Source organism: Ambystoma mexicanum, chromosome 13 (assembly GCF_040938575.1).
Source record: "Ambystoma mexicanum isolate Mex_15411 chromosome 13, UKY_AmexF1_1, whole genome shotgun sequence".
Classification (NCBI taxonomy): domain Eukaryota; kingdom Metazoa; phylum Chordata; class Amphibia; order Caudata; family Ambystomatidae; genus Ambystoma; species Ambystoma mexicanum.
Genome location: NC_090938.1, coordinates 632,299,251 through 632,315,143, shown reverse-complemented (window position 1 = coordinate 632,315,143; position 15,893 = coordinate 632,299,251). Strand labels below are relative to the sequence as shown.

The window sequence follows — 15,893 nt, the reverse complement described above, 5'->3', positions numbered from 1 at the left end:
GCTCATTTCACAACGTAGAATCCTCGAAGGCAGCACCATGGTGATATTGACTTTGGCATGGTGACACTATTTTGAGGGGAGTGGGGTGGCGGGGGCACTTTTCCTTTTTCTCTATGATCTGCGCATGACCTTACTGTTTGCTTTTGTTTGAAGTCAAAATGCCAATAAAGAAAGTTTTCAAATAAAATATATTGATTTAGGAAGTTTAGAAATGCATTGAATGTTGTATTAATTCTCATTTATGCAGAGATCGGATGAAGATGGAGGATCCAGTGTCTGAGTGTTATTTTATCCACTTTCCCCTTTACCCCCAGGCTGTCTCAAACTTAACTGTTCAGCTGAGAGCGCAACATCTTAGTGGGAATGTGGGGCACAGCAGCTCCTGCGTTGGATTGAAGTCTGAACAAGACAGTAGGGAATTCAAAACATAATTCAAATAATCTTCGTTCTTATTTTAAGGTATTTAACATGTCTATAAAAAAGGCAAGAGGTAAATTTGGAAAACCAATAGGGTGAACACAGTAAGAGGCTAGAGTAGTCTAGAAATCTTACCAGCTCCACCACTACCTGGACATCTCTACTAGCAGGAGTAATATATATGTCTGCGAGAAGTGGGTTTGGAAGAACAGACAGGAATCCTTGAGGTTCATTTCTTACAGGTATCAATTGCAAATTGAAGAAAAGCCTGTTTTTTTTATTTTAGCCACTCCCCTTTACCTTAAAAGGTGATCTGAACCCAGTGGTTTATAGATCTTTCAGGGAGCAGTACACCATGAGGGGAACAGTGGGGTTCAGCAGCATCCACTGAGGATATGGTACGGATGGTTACCAAATAGTGGGCCATAGACAAGATGTGCAAGCCCCCCCTCCCATATGTGCACCTTCTACAGACCAAGAACGAACACCAACCAAGCCCAACATCTGCAAACTGACCACACCTTGTCCATTATTCACAGCGATGCCAAGTGTTCAATGGCAACATGTTCACAATACAAAATATATTCAATTGATAATCAGACCAATCCATGTAAAACCATTTATTACAAAAAGCTTACCATTTGAAAAGGTTGTAGAAATATTACAAAAGTAGGAAGTACAGAAAATATTTACAGTCAGACAAACATTGAAAATGAGTAAGCAAAAGCGTATCTACACAGCAGACGCGCAAATGGTACAGGATCCAAGCGATGTTTCCAAAGTATGTATTGCTGCTCAAGGGACATTTCAGCTGTGGATATACAGGATTTGTAACTCAAGAAATAAGTTTGCAGGACCCTACCATGGTGCAGTTTCCAAACTTGATAACCCGATAATTTACAAGAATTTGTCCTACTAGAGCCAAATAGTCTGAATGACTGGCTTAGACGAGGTCAGGATTTTCAGACAACAGGTGGATTTATGGTGAGAAGTTTGTTTTTGATAAAGCATGCCCTCTTGACCGCACACAGATGAGCGTGGATTCCGGCTAATGTACATCATCATTAGTCCAGCTAATGGTCATGCATTGAGAAAACAGTTTGGATAAGATGTGCAACCTAACACGGACGAAAACCGGTACCATCTTAAAAGAGCTGCTTCAGCCAAGGGATGTTCTAAGCAAACACTTAAGGGAAGGCAGAGTAATAAATAGTAATGTGGTTTTCTTGCTGGGAAATTACACGTTTAAGTGATGCTACATGCTTCCTTGCAAGGCATATTACAAGTGGATTTGTTTTATTTTGAAATAACTGCTTCTGTGAGTGTTCATGCAGTCTGGCTAGATAATGGTGTATCTGGAACAAGGGGGTTTAGGTAAGAATTTAGACAACAAATAAGGGTTTGGACAAATCATGTGGATTGCCGATTCTGGTGACCAAGAGGCAAACGAAAACACAGGAGTCTGAACTTTCTGGTGCTTTTACACTGGAAAAAAAATATTTTTAAAAAATTGGTACTACTAAAAAGAAGCAGCGCCAATTGTTGCAAGTTAATAATTGCCACAAGGAATCAAACTTGCAGGATCAAAGGCAGCTGCTTGGAATGTTGCAAGGCATTCTTCATTGGTGGACAAAGATTCACTGCAGAGCCTCGACATGCTGAGATTGAGAACTGGCATGGTACTGCCATTACTGGACAAAGAATGAACGTTCAGCATTTCTAGCTTCAGCAAGGCTTCCACTTCAGATTGCTTATAAATTGTCATTAAACGGAATGTCGCTTCACTAAAGCGCCCATCGACTAAAAACTAGCTTTGAAGATCAGTGCATACTGTTCAGTTTTAAAAGTGTCACGTCGCCAACCCCCCCTCCCCAGCCCAATTCAATACCATGGCATGAACCCCCCACCTTTTACAAGCATACAGGAGACTCCTTTTGTTATTGCTGGCCCCAAAAAGTTGCCATCATTTGGTGACCAATTCCTTCCTGCAAGCCATGCCGCCAGAGATTTTTTTTTAAAAATGCTAGTCAAATACAAATATAATTTAGGAATAAACTAGTCCATTTTTTGGAGTACCCCCAACATCTCAAAGGATTGTGGTGGTGCAACCAGCACCCGAGAAATGCCAGCCAGCGTCATGTAGAAGTCATAATATTTATAATCTGGGCATATGATTTAACAGAACATATCCTCATTATCCGTTTCTTCATCATCAGAATCAAAAGCATATTTAATAGGCTTCTTGGCACGGCCAGGCATTGCGCGAACAGCTGGAGCAGGCGTGTGTGCACACGAGTCAGTGTCTGAATTGAGGACCACGTGGAAACTGTCATCGTCATTCTTTTTGGTTTTCTAGGAGAAAAAACAAAGTGTGGGTACATGGTTTAGCACATGAATCTAGCTACCTATTAGTATACATTAGCTAGAAGCAAGACAGGCCTAACGTTCGGCAATTACTCCGAGATATGCAATTATGTTTACAGCTCACATTTAGTAGAAGTACAAAGCATGGGCCTCATCACTAGTCTGGTGATAACCCAGTGGTAATACCGCCAGCACAAATAGTGTTACCGCTACTCAGTCCGGCACCATTAGCACCGGATTAGGAGTAGCGGTTGAACGGTTACTGCCCATTCCCCCTCCGCCCCCCAATCGGGTCCATAGGAGGTGACATTACCGTCGGCAGTAATAGCGCCGAAAAAACAACCAAAGGTGACATTTTTACCTCCAGCTGCGTGCTGGAAGTAAAACTCCACTTACCCTCAACCCATAAATGTGACGATAATAGCTTTACTGCCGCATTCAAGGGCTACCGCCCAATAAGACTTGTCAGTCTTATTGGTACAGATCTAATAACTTCTAAAACTAACCCTAGAGAGCTGAACTGCTTTTTTTTTACCCGCTGTCCCAGGAACAGACACCCTATACCCTCCATCACTGGTCGCTACCAGTGTTCCCATTTTTAGAAACTCTGCCTTTTTATTGCATGTATTACTTCTATTCTTTGCATGTGTTCCTCCCCCATACCCACCCATGTACTTTTCAAGGTGGCCCTTATAAAAACAATTAAAATAATCAAATCGATCGCCTTCCATCTGAGGGGAAGTATGGTACTGCAAGTGCAGGCGTTTGTCAAAACTGCATTGTGCATGCGTTTAGCAGAAGCTTGATTCTGCACCATTGGTGCAATTCATCAAAGTTAACCCAAATTCTTTAGTAAATGTGACCCAACAGTAATCGGCGAACAAGTAACAATTCAAATAAACCTAGCGAGTAGCCTTGACTTGCCAGTAGATCATGCACCCTGAAGAGCATGAGTGAAGTAGGTCAAGGTGCCTGAACAAAACCTGCTGCATGTGCCACAACGGGCAGCACCTTTGCTTCAAGGTGGTAATCATTGCACACTTTCTGTAGTTTTAAACACCACGGGTCAAACATTACTAACCAACAAAAGTATTTGCAAGCGTCATCCTGACCTTAAGAGCAGTAGTCTTTTTTGTGCCAAAGTCCAATTCAGAATCTGAGTCGTCGTAGGTCTTTCGCTTCCGGGGCTGCTCTGTTTTTTTCTTGGGGACTGGTTTTTGCATGCCCGCATCCAGTGACATGGCCTTGGAAGGTTTCGCTTTGCTGGGCTTCGGATTGCACAGAGCATCAAGGATGGATGGTTGCGTCTTATCTGTAGTGGAAACACAGCAGCAGTAAGTCACCTTTGAAATCTACCCAGATGTGCTTGCATCCACTGCTAGTGGGGAAAAGACTTACCATCTGTGCTAGCAGCTTTTTTGGGCGGCGCTCGCTTTTTAGGTGGGGGTTTCTCCGCTGCTGGCTTGATGGCGATGGATGCGGAGTTGGACGGTCCACTTGCTTTGTCATCACTGTCCACAAGGTCAACTGTGTAATATATTAAATAGCACCAGTAAATCAACTCTGAAATCTACCCAGATGTGCTTGCATCCACTGCTAGAGGGGAAAAGACTTACCATCTGTGCTAGCAGCTTTTTTGGGCGGCGCTCGCTTTTTAGGTGGGGGTTTCTCCGCTGCTGGCTTGGTGGCGATGGTTGCAGAGTTGGGCGGTCCACTTGCTTTGTCATCACTGTCTACAATGTCAACTGAGTAAAATATTAACCATCAGCTTAAAGTTGCCAAGGCACAGAACCAATAGGTTACTTCTATAGACAGCATGCCAAATTTCAGAACTAAAAAGAGCATACAAATCCTGCCAATCTAGGCTAGGGACTACAGGGGAATAATAAAGGCTTTAAACCAGTGCGATGACTTCGTTGCAATGTTAAAAATGGACTTGGCCTGGCCTGCTCGAAAGAAGTTGCCAAATAAAGGCTGCTTCAGAAACTAACCGCACAATAAATCCTCCACCAATCAACACTGTTACATACCGGATGAAGCTACTGAAGCCTTCAAACTGGAAGTCGTTTTTGCTGTGGTTTTCCTACAGGGGAAAACAAATGATAGTTCACACAATCATAACTTTCTTCCAGACATGATGCTTCAATACAATAAGATTTTCAATGTACATCTGTGCAGTGAAGTAAGGCACCTGTATTGACAGTTGCACCAAAATTGAGATCTTTTGATCCCAGGATGACCTTCCAAAAGCCACGCAACTTTAAAATTAACTTTGCTAGTCAGTACCACTCATGTTTGTCTGATATCGTGGGGTGACCAAGCCTAACAGAAACATTAAACCAGGAGGCACCAAGCATGTAACTTGCTCCTAGTCTAACCGTAGAGACCAGGACCAGAAAAGCAGTTTTTCCTAGTGCAGTTATGGCATTGTCATTAGTTCAACCTGTTGGTGAGCTAGAACAGCTTAAAATTGTGGGCTGCTGAGCAGAATTGTGTGGGGAGGGGCAGAAGATTAAGTTTATTAAAAAAATACTTTTTCTGCACCCTGTAGCTCTCTGCAGGTTTTGGATTGCAAAGTCCATGATCATTCAATATACCATTGTTGTAGTCAACCCATCTGGAGCAACACATTTTGCAGGGCCCTGCTCGGCTCTAAACATGAGGTTGCAGCCAAGAGGGCTGCTGGTATAGGATTTCGCTAGGTTAGTTAGGGCAATAACATGCAAGCATGCATTGGTGTTTTGAAAAGCCTAGGACGACATGCATCAGAAGGCAGCGCTCTAGGTCACATTCAACACGTGACTATTTGGAAAGGCCCAGAGGTGGCACGCAAGAATAAAAGTGTTCAAGCAAGAGTTTGTTCCCTCAAGTGAGAATACATCTTCAAAAGCAAATTCTTGCATCAAAAGCAAATGGTTTGACAAATAAAAAGTGGATATATATTGTATTGCAATGTAAAAATCATGCTACTCAATTTATTTGAAACTTTTAACGCCCAGACCCAGGGGGTATCAGTGCTGATGCAGTAAAAGGCAACAAACGGTACATTTAAGCAGTCATTGGTCACATAGCAAATGTTACTCACATTTAACAACCAAGTTTTAAAAAAAAAAAAAATGTATGAGATTTAGTTTATGTGGGCAGGCAAAGAGCCACCGAGAGCGGGAGCTGTAATGCAGAAACACTGCCAGCTCTTTTGTTCTTGAAGCTGGGAGACCAGCAAGATGCAGGAGTTTTGAGTAATACTGATCTTAAGGTAGAGGGGAGCTTCATTGTAGATGCATCTGTGCGCTACAGCCAAAGTTTTGAAGTACACCCAAGCTTTTATAGGCAGCCAGTATCTGATTTAAGAGGTTGAAAGGGTCCACGGACTTCCGAGAAGACACCCTAGGAGGATTCCAGCAGTGGGCCTGGGTGAACTGGATGAGAGCCGCCCAATCACAAGAAACACCCTAAAGCTATACAGAAGTAACAGACTTATGGCAAGTAAATACCCCAGCCAACAGTACCTTAGCACGGAAGAGTCTGCAGCAATAAGACTTCAGGCAGGATGTGTCGCCAAAAACCTAGTCGCTGAATTCCTTGTTGTGAAGACAGGACTCTGTAAGGGCTTTTGCAGAAGGGGATCAACAGGGAAGGCACCCATCACGGCTGGATAGGGCTCTGTTTTTGGTACCCTTTTTCTGGAGCCAGAAGACGGAATATCGCAGATTGGATTTGCGTCCCTAATCAGGTCCAGCACTCTGGTGAAGGGACCAAGGACTGGAATCACATCTCTGTAGACCAAGGAGCAGGCCACCAAAGTTGCTAGATTCAGATTTGGGCAGACCATGCACCACACGATGGCTCAAGGTCCAAGGGTATTGCAGCCCTGCAAGGTCGCAGCATGAAGTGGTATGGCTCAAAATGCAGGTCTTATTGAGTCTAGTAGATCTCACCAGGCTTGGGGTCGTCCTTTTCGGGGCACCCAGGTCATTCAGAAGGAGGGGTAATACCCGGCTCTGGTTACACAGCAGAGGTAACTTAAAATTGCTACAGCTGTAATTTTCTTAATCTTCCTCTTCGATTTCAAGTCCAGTGGTCGACTACCTCTTTTGCTTCCAGGATCAGACTTCCAATCAAACAGACCTGCAACATTCAAACATGGGGTCTGGCACTTTCAGGACCAGCCAGCCTCCCAGTTTTAACTGGATTCTCGCAGGCAGGCCAGAAGACAAAGGGCTGCAGGGTTTGGACTCCTCCCTAGCTTCCCATCTTCACAGACACGGGCGGGATTCACTGAGGTATCAATTCAAATATAAAAATCACACAGACTTTCCTGCCCTGGAGGGAGGGGAAGACCACAAGAAGGGACAAGAAAAAAAAAAAAAATACATGGGTCATTTTGGTAAAATGGGCACCTTTACCACAGCTGTGAAAACCGCCCACAGTAAAGCTGCACCCAATTAGGAAAAAGGTTCACTGCCACCAGCATTGAAGGTATGCTTGTCCCTGTAACAGAATTGTTACAGTGTTAGTGATAAAGTCTCAGTAAGGATAGCTCAAGGGCAATGTGCTAGCCTTGGAAGCAAGACTATGCGGAGCAACAGGCTCGAACCCAGGTCAGCGCCGTAGGGACTAACGTATTCCTAGTCCTCTTTCCTCCATACTGTATGGGCTTCCCTTCCAAGGGACGGGAGACAACCTTTTTCACCAGAAAAACCTTCCCCTTTAAATTTAGAGGTGCGCGGCACAGGGAGCATGCGCTGCCCTGACTCCGCTTCCACACCTCAGTCCCCATTGACGCCTCGACAATAGATTTAACGTATTATGAAGGGGAGGTTGGTGGGACGTATGGAGGAAAGGACTATGGACTAAGAGCATGTTAGTCACTACGGTGAGTAACTTATCTCTTACGTCCCGTCCCCTTTCCTCCATACTGTATGGGCGATTACAACTAAATGTAGCCCTAGGGTGGAGAGGAGACCCTCCCTTAAGCAAATAGTTTCACGAGAACCGCTTGTCCGAAGGACGCATCGGCTCTAGAGCCAGCATCCAAATAGTAATGCTTACAGAAAGCAGAGGGAGAGGCCCAAGTGGCCGCCCTGCTTACGACTTGCCAAGGGACATGGCGCTGGGATGCGATGGCCGTTGCCTTAGCCCTTACTGCGTGGGCATGCATGGTGGCCGGAAGCGGCTTGTGCTGGCTGGCCCTTGTACGCTTCTTTGATGCAGAGACCATCCAGTGGTATATGGAAGCCTTAAGAGGCCTGATAGCGTGGTCTTCAGCATCCGAAAGTGACAAACAGGGCCGATTTGTGGAAGCCCCATGGCCTGCCCAAGTAGAATTTCAGGGCACGCCCGACATCCAGGCAGTGCAGCATTCTGTGCTTTATCCTTGGGATCGGGGAAACACGTAGGGAGGACCATTTCCTCGTTCAAGTGGAAAGCAGACAGAGCCTTAGGCAGAAATGCCGGATGCGTCCGCATGACTACCTTGCCCTTGTGAAAGGTGGTATGTTTCAGAGGCGAACAGCGCCTGATCTCGCTGACTCTACGAGCTGAGGTAAAGCTGTGTTGATGGTGACCAGCCCGAGATCCACGGATGCCATTGGCTCGAATGGTTTGTGCGCGAGGGCGCCGAAGACTGTTAAAGGTCCCACACAGGGTGCCGTCTCGGGTAGAGCCTAGCCAGACCAGTCAGATGGATGACAATAGGGTTGGAGAAAAAGAAAAAAATGCCTATCTCAGAGTTCCTGTAAGTCCCAATGGCTGCAAGGTAAGTGCGGCAGGTGTCCAACTGCACGCCTGAATGAGCAAGGTGCCCCGATAAAGGAGAGCATGTTCAAAGTGCACGCCAAGGGGTCGATACCCTTGGAGTCTGCCCAGTGGCAGAATCTGGTACATTTGCTTTTGTACTGGGTCCTGCCGGCTTTGCTCCTGGCGCCTTTGTATGATCTCCAGATTGGCCTGTGAGAGACTAAGGTGGCGAAGCTTTACCAGTTCAGGTACCACAAGGGCTAGTTTCCCTGGAGCAGGGTGGATGACTCTGCCCTTCTGCTGCACCAGAAGATGTGCTGGGCCTGTCGGAAGGTGTATCAGGGGCACCTCCGAGAGGCTGAGTAGCCCTGAAAACCACAACCTGGCCATCAGAATAATGAGTCGACAAGACTCTTTGATTTCGAAAATTTTCTGGATCAAGGAGTGGGCGGAAAGGTGTAGGTTTTCATGCTGGTCCACTGGAGGTGAAATACGTCACCCAGAGAGCTGGGCCCCTGACTCTGCCAGGATGCAAACTGAGGACACTTCCTGTGCCAGGTGGCAAAGAGTTCCATTTGGGGGTGACCCCACCTGTTGAAGATCTCCTGAATAGCGAGGTTGTTTAGCTGTCACTCATAATTGTCTGCTCCCAGCCTGCTGAGCCTGTCCGCCTCCAGGATGGCTTCCCCCCGGAGGTGGACTGCCATTTTCCAGGGCCCACTCCCACATGCCGATTGCCAGTCTGCACAGAGGAGGGGGATCTGGTGCCTCCCCCTTCTTGTTGACTTAGTACATGCTGGTTGAGTTGCCTGTCTGGCTGAGGACAACCTTGCCCTGAGAAGTGGTAGGAATGCTCCGAGCGCTAGCCAGATTCACCTTTAACCAATTGATGTGGTATTCCTGCTACTGTCGGGTCCGGGTGCTTTGGACCGAGAGATCGTCCAGGGTGGCACCCCTGCCCTCGAACAAGGAGTCTGTTGATGGTGGCCTGCGCGGAGTGCGGCCGAAAGGCCTTCCCCCTCTGTAGGTTGCAGTCCCTGGACCACCATGTTCGGGCCAGGTGGAGAGCTGAAGGAATGTTGATCATCTCGGATTGGGAGCCCTGCTCCTGGTTCCACGAGGCCGGAAAGTGCAGCTGAATCCTCATGTGTGGGACGGCCAAAAGGACTGCCGCCAAGAGACCCAGGAGAAGCTGGTACCACCAGGCCGAAGTCACCTCTGCTGAGGAAGTGGGAGGAGGCCCTCTTGATGGCAGAGATATCGTCCGCTGATGGGAATACCTTCTCGGAGCACCTTTCCCAGATGGGGCCCAAGAATGTTAGTCTGCGTGTTGTGCAGCTGCGACTTAGATTGAGCGAGAAGCCCAGATCGTGCTGTGTGTTCATAAGGGCCCAGGATGTGGTGAACCGCTTCTGGAGATGAATCCCTGACAAGCCAGTTGTCGAGGTATGGGTAGATGTGGAGGCGCTGCGCTCCGAGGAGGGCAGCCACCGCATTCATGAGCCTAGTTAAGACCCTGGGGGCCGAATTGAGGCCAAAAAGGAAGGACCTTGTATTGAAAATGGTAGCCCATGATCCGGAACCGTAGGAAAGAACAATGGGGCTGCCAAATCGGAACGTGTAGATATGCGTCCTTCAGATCCTGGGAGCACATCCAGTCTCCCTTGCACAAGGTTTCTTCTATAGGTTGAGCGTGGAAAGGTCCAGTACAACTCTCAGGCCCACCTGGTTCTTCTGAATGGTGAAAATCCTGGAGTAAAAGGAGTGAGTCATGCCTTCTTTCCCACGGAGGCGGTTGCGGAGGAGGGGTGACTGAAAAAAGCCCTTACCCCCTTTGTTGCTTGTGCCGGTTTTGAGGCGGCGAGCGGTCCGGCTTCCTGGATCTCCGTTCCTGGAAGCTGCGGAACCCTCCATACATACAACCCCTGTCAGAACGCTTCGCTGACTGGGTGTACGACTTGGGCCTGGTCTTTGTCAAGATGGATAAAGACTTGGCCGTTTGTGAGCTGTTTTTTCTTGTCCAGCTCTGCCCGGAGTGGAAGAGGAGCCTCTCCCCCCACCCCCATGAACGGTAGATTTAATGTGCGTTCCTGGACGTCCTGGTTGAATTTCATGGCCCAGAGCCAGGCCGTCATCCTCATGTCCGTGGCGATACAGATGGCATGGCCAGAGGTGTCTATGGGCCACGGTGGATTCCATGAGGTCATGCGCTACCAGCTCGGCCTCTGCCAGCCCCACCGTAAAATGTGATTGGCTCTGCGTAGTGAGTTCTGGGAGGAAGTCTGCAATTTCCCACCGTAACCTCTGGTTAGTGGCAGCCAGCATGGCATAGGCTTGATGAAGGTGCAGGGACATGTTGGAATAGTTTATTTCTTTACGCATCCAAGATAATGTCCTCCTTGCCTAGTAGAGCAGCAGGAGTAGGCCGACTGAGGCTTGGAGTATAGGGAATAACCCCCATCTGAGGTGACTTCATGAGCCCGAGGAACCTCTCGAAGAACCCCTCCGCATTGATCTGGGGGTGAGGGGGTACTGATTGGGTAGCCAGAGGCTGCTGCAGACACTGCCTGTATAGACGCGTGGGAAGCTGCCCTGCGCATAAGGATAGGCTGTGGGCCACGTACCTGGTTGAGGCCAGTCGCACCTCGACACTTGTTCTTCACCGAACTCCTGGAATGGCATTTGACATCTTGTCGCGCTGCATGCCACGTGTGATGCTGGAAATGCATCTGAGGGATAGGGCCTCCGTATCCTTGTCCTTTACTGCTTTTTTTGTGTGTTTCGTCGTGTTTTCCGCACAGGAGTTCATGTGGGACTCCTGGTAGTGCAGCTCTTGGTGAACCACCCCCATGGGATACTCTTATGGCACCCATGGGTCGGGCGTACAACCCTGTGCCCCTAGTGTATGTTTTTGGCCACCTGTGTGTGGCCCACAGAGCAGGGTACAGGCTGGTGGCAGCTCCGTGCTGAATTGACTGGTGCACCGAGCATCCTCCATTTTAGGATGCCCAGGCCCCGTCACTGGTATCAGTTGATTCCTGACGGAGACAAGATGGCCCCCATGGCCTCTTGCCTTCCATCGCCTGTTACCTTGATCTTCCCGAAGTACCGGCAAGTCCTGACTCTGTCCCTTCCTCCTGACTGGCTGTTGGGTGGAAGTTCTATATGGTAATGTGGGGGAAGTGCTGGCTAGACTGGCTGGAGCCTTCCCAACGACCGTATGTTGTGGGTACTCCTGTGGGTGGGACCTGGGTGAATGGAGTGGGTGACGAGTACGCATTCTGTGTTGGGGATGTCTAGTATCTGGTGTTTGACACAATGACTGAGACAGCCCTGCCCGGAACTGGTATGAATGCAGTGCGGAGTGTTGAATGGCTAGGTACTTGTCCCAATACACAAGTTGAGTGTCTGGAGAGAAGTAAATGGCCTGAATGCACACTGCACCCGATTGGTTGCCTGCCTGAATAAATGCCCTTCGCCGTGATAGGATGCTTGAGTATGACCCAGCGGAATGAATGGGAGATCAACAGTATATCTGGGGACCTCACTGCTAGGAATTGTGTTCATAAGCTCCACTACGAGTAACTGGAGTAAACCTGAAGCTTAACCTTGAAGCCCTGCTGGAAGAGAATTGCTGTTGCTCTGCTTCACAATCTGAAAGCTGCTGTGTCTCCAAAGACTGACCCAGAGAGGACCTGGTAAGACGCCCTCTTCCCGAGCTACAAGGGACCATTGTGCACCAACTGATCTTTTCCAAAGCTCCCTGGTAGACCTTCGACAGGCTGCCGACTAAAGACGGGGACTGCCGCGGAATCCAAAGGAGAAGCGCCCGGACTGTTGTCCGGCACTGTTGACGACCGCCGTCAACCATAGCCGTGCTCTTGTTTGCCTAAGAACTTAATTTAATCCATGGACGCATAGTCGCCCGTCTTATCCCGCTGGAGAAGGCCTGACCGCCGACGCACCGAGGAGCATCCGCTGGTGGGTTTCCCGCCACCCGAAGACGAGACGCTGACGACTGGACGCCCTTGCTGGGCCACAGTTCTTCAAACTCTTTGCGGTCCAGAACTATCGACACAGGAGCCCCGCACGCCTTTCCTTACATGACGGTTACGCTTCCCCGTCAACTAGCACCGCTAGGAAAGCTGCCACTTCACCGCCGTAGTTCTCCCTGTTCGTCGGACGTTCGACGACCCGTGACTCCTGCCTTAAAGGAGGACACTCGCAGGGCCGTCTATTCCCCAATGAGGAACGCTACGCCGCCAGGCACTTTAGGGTTGCAGAACTATTAGAAAGTCTCTTGTGAACAATATATGAACTGGGCCTGTGAAATATCTTTATTCTACAGGTTGCCCAGGTTTAACGGTAGTGGGTAGTGACCAGTATTCTGCCAATTATTCTAACCAACTGCTTTCCTCTTACCTCTATTGTTGGTTTCCTTTACGAACTGATGTGTGCCATTTAACTGTACAGTTGATGCACTTTAAAGAGATCTAATAGTAACTGCGGTACCACGTAGAACTGTTTGCCATTATAGATAACGGAGTACAAATTGAGTCATCGTGATGTACATAACCTTGAATATTAATTATATAAAGACTTAACTAATTCAGTGTGCAGACATTCCTTTGTGGGTGCTTGGCGACTACACTGTACTTAAGAACCAGCCCGCATCACTTCCTGAGAAGCTAGGCCTCGATTGCTCGTCCATTGCTACCACAATAGAGAATCTTGGCTGGGGTCCTCTGTGCCTCTCCTCTACCATAGAGAGCGGAAGTACTGATTCCCCACCCCCCCCCTCCGGTCCCTTACACCACATGCCTGCGACGTGCCTGCCACGTATGTGGCTCACAAGCCCCACTGCTCCTCGGGCCTAGGCCCGGTAGGTGTGACTCCCACGACCCAGGGGTCGTTAGAGCTGCAGTTAGGCGCCTCCTCGGACATATTCTGCAATTCAGCCGGTACAAGGACGGAGCCCCTCGGATGACGATCAGGTACAAGAACCTTCAACACTGCCACCTGGAGGATCTGAGGACCCCTCGGCCTGATAGCTGAAGCAGCCTCGGTGCACGTGCTGGCACAAGGACCTAACGGCCCCTCCCACGTGTGAGAGTCGGTCCTTGGTAAGGAGTCTCCTTTGCAGGGTGCGATGGAAAATAGCAGCCCTTCCTGGGGCCTGGCTCAGTGTTTCACGAAGTTCTTGAGGTCCTCTGGAGCAGACTTCTGGAGGAGCTCCCACCACCCGACTAGTCTGTTCTTCAGCACTTTCGATGACAGCGAGCCACACGCTGAACAAGATGGCCAACCGCGGTCTGGGCCAAGACAACGTAGGCAGAGGGCCTAAAGTTGGGAAGAGCCAGTTCCAGGATGGACACCTGCTCAAAACCCTGCGGAAGTCGACATGCGTTGGGGAGGAGGCCTGAGTACCTAAATGATAGACAAAAAAAAAAAGACAGTGAAGGAGGAACAAGCTACTTACCTTTAACTGTTCTCTGGCATGGATTCACATGCTCATGAATATTCCCCGTCAGGCTGGGAATCCTCGATAAAGAAAAAAAAAACAGTTTCACTACTGAATCACCAATCACTGGTCTCTGGGTCATACTGCCCCCAGCCAATGACTGCCCTCTACCTAAGCCCCTCCTCTGGCAGCCATCTTCAGATTTGGTAGCAAAGTGGCAGTAGGACCAAGAGAAGAGTCGCAGAGGGGTAGGCGGGAGGGTTTGCATGCAAATCCATGCCAGGCCCATGCTGGAGAACAGTTACAGGTAAGTAACTTGTTCCTTCTCCAGCATGGGGTCTGGCATGGATTCACATGCTCATGAATAAAGAATACACAGCATTACACACATGCACAACCACGGGGTGGCAAGGCTCAACATTAAGCTTCTCAATGTCTAGCATTTCTTACCTCCTCACCAGGCTCACCTTCTAGCGAACAGGTTGCGCAGCAGTGCTTGGCCGGCTCCGGACTCCTCCCTGGAATCCCGGTCGACACAGTAGAATCTCGTGAAGGTGTGCGTCCACCTCCACGCAGCAGCCCTGCAGATGTCCAGCAGGGCCACACCAGACAGGAACGCCGTAGTTGCAGCGATTGCTCTGGTTGAATGGGCTCTCGGACGGCCAGGCAATGGTCTGTTTGCCAACCAGTGACCGAGTGATACAGCAGGAGAGCCACCTGGAAATGGAAGCCTTGGGCAGGGCCTTCCCATTGTTCACAGGAAAAAAGTTCACAAGAATCTAAGAAGTTTTCCAGAAACTTTGTGCGGGCCACAAAACTTCAGCGCTCTAGCCACATCCAGCAAGTACAAAGTCCTTTCACCCGGCGACTAAGGCAGAGAACACAGGTAACACCAAGGGCTTGTTTAGATTAAAGTCTGATGGCACCTTGGGCATGAAGGAGGGGTGCGTCTTCGCAAGACGAGGCTGGTGGTGTAAAGTAAAATAAGGTGGTTTACAGGATAGGGTCTGTATCTCACCCACTCTTGCAGAGGTGATAGCCACAAGTAGAGCTGTGGAACAGAATGCATAGGCTCAAACGGGGCTCCCATGAGCCTAGTAAGTACCACATTGAGCTCCCGAGCCTTGGGGTCGCAGCCTTCATCGGCGGGACCGAGCGGAACCGTCCCTTGATGAATTCCTTGACCAACCAGTGCGACCACTAGGGTCGTACTAGGGGGATCTGGTGTAGCGGTAGATAACTGCCAGATGACCCTTGACGAGCCAGTCCCGATTTAGCCAACAGCAAATATGGCAGTACCTGAGGGGCCGTGACCAAACAGCGAATATCCTCCATTTGAGTCCGTAGCACCGTCTGAGTTGATGTCTGAGTTGATTCATGACTCGCAACGGAGGGAACGCATACAGAAACAGGCCGTCCGAGGGGAATGAGAATGTGTCCCCCATGCTCCTCGGCTGGGGAAACCTGCTGGTGAACCTCCAGCACTTGCCGAAGCTCCCACTTGTGGCAAGAGTAGCTCCCAGCTGAGGGAGTCAGCAACTGTGTTCTTTACTCCTGCCAGGTGGAATGAACGAGGAACATCCCCTGGGAGACGACCCAGTGCCACAAGTCCTGCGCCTCCCTGGAGAGCGCTGGTGACCTGGTGCTTCCGGATGTAAAACATTGTGGTGGTATTATCAGTGAAGACCCTCACCACTTTGCCCTTGAGGGATGGCAGAAACGACTTGAGAGCCCAAAACTCTGGGCGCCGACTTCAGCCCGAATTGCGGGGCATTGAACGGATAAGGTTTCCCCTGAACGACTAAGCGCAGAAACTTGCGGTGTCCTCGTGTATGGGGATGTGGAAGTACGCGCCCCCTAGATCCAAAGACTACAGAAAATACCCTTCCTCCAGCTGACCGAGCACATGCTG

The 15,893-nt window shown here is 49.2% G+C and overlaps 1 protein-coding gene across 2 annotated transcripts in view; it reads right to left on the bottom strand.

Moving 5' to 3' along the window:
• Positions 1-1,022: 1,022 nt before the first annotated feature.
• TOP2A (DNA topoisomerase II alpha) overlaps positions 1,023-15,893 on the bottom strand; it is a 97,422-nt gene continuing 82,551 nt past the window's right edge. The window contains exons 32-36 of one of the 2 annotated variants that reach the window (XM_069634567.1): positions 4,812-4,864; positions 4,398-4,526; positions 4,180-4,308; positions 3,894-4,093; positions 1,023-2,769 (exon numbers count right to left, since the gene is read on the bottom strand). In XM_069634567.1, coding sequence (XP_069490668.1) covers positions 2,593-2,769; positions 3,894-4,093; positions 4,180-4,308; positions 4,398-4,526; positions 4,812-4,864 — 688 coding nt within the window. In that variant the 3' untranslated portion in view covers positions 1,023-2,592. The remainder of the gene's footprint in view (positions 2,770-3,893; positions 4,094-4,179; positions 4,309-4,397; positions 4,527-4,811; positions 4,865-15,893) is intronic. The other variant, XM_069634568.1, reaches the window with a different exon arrangement.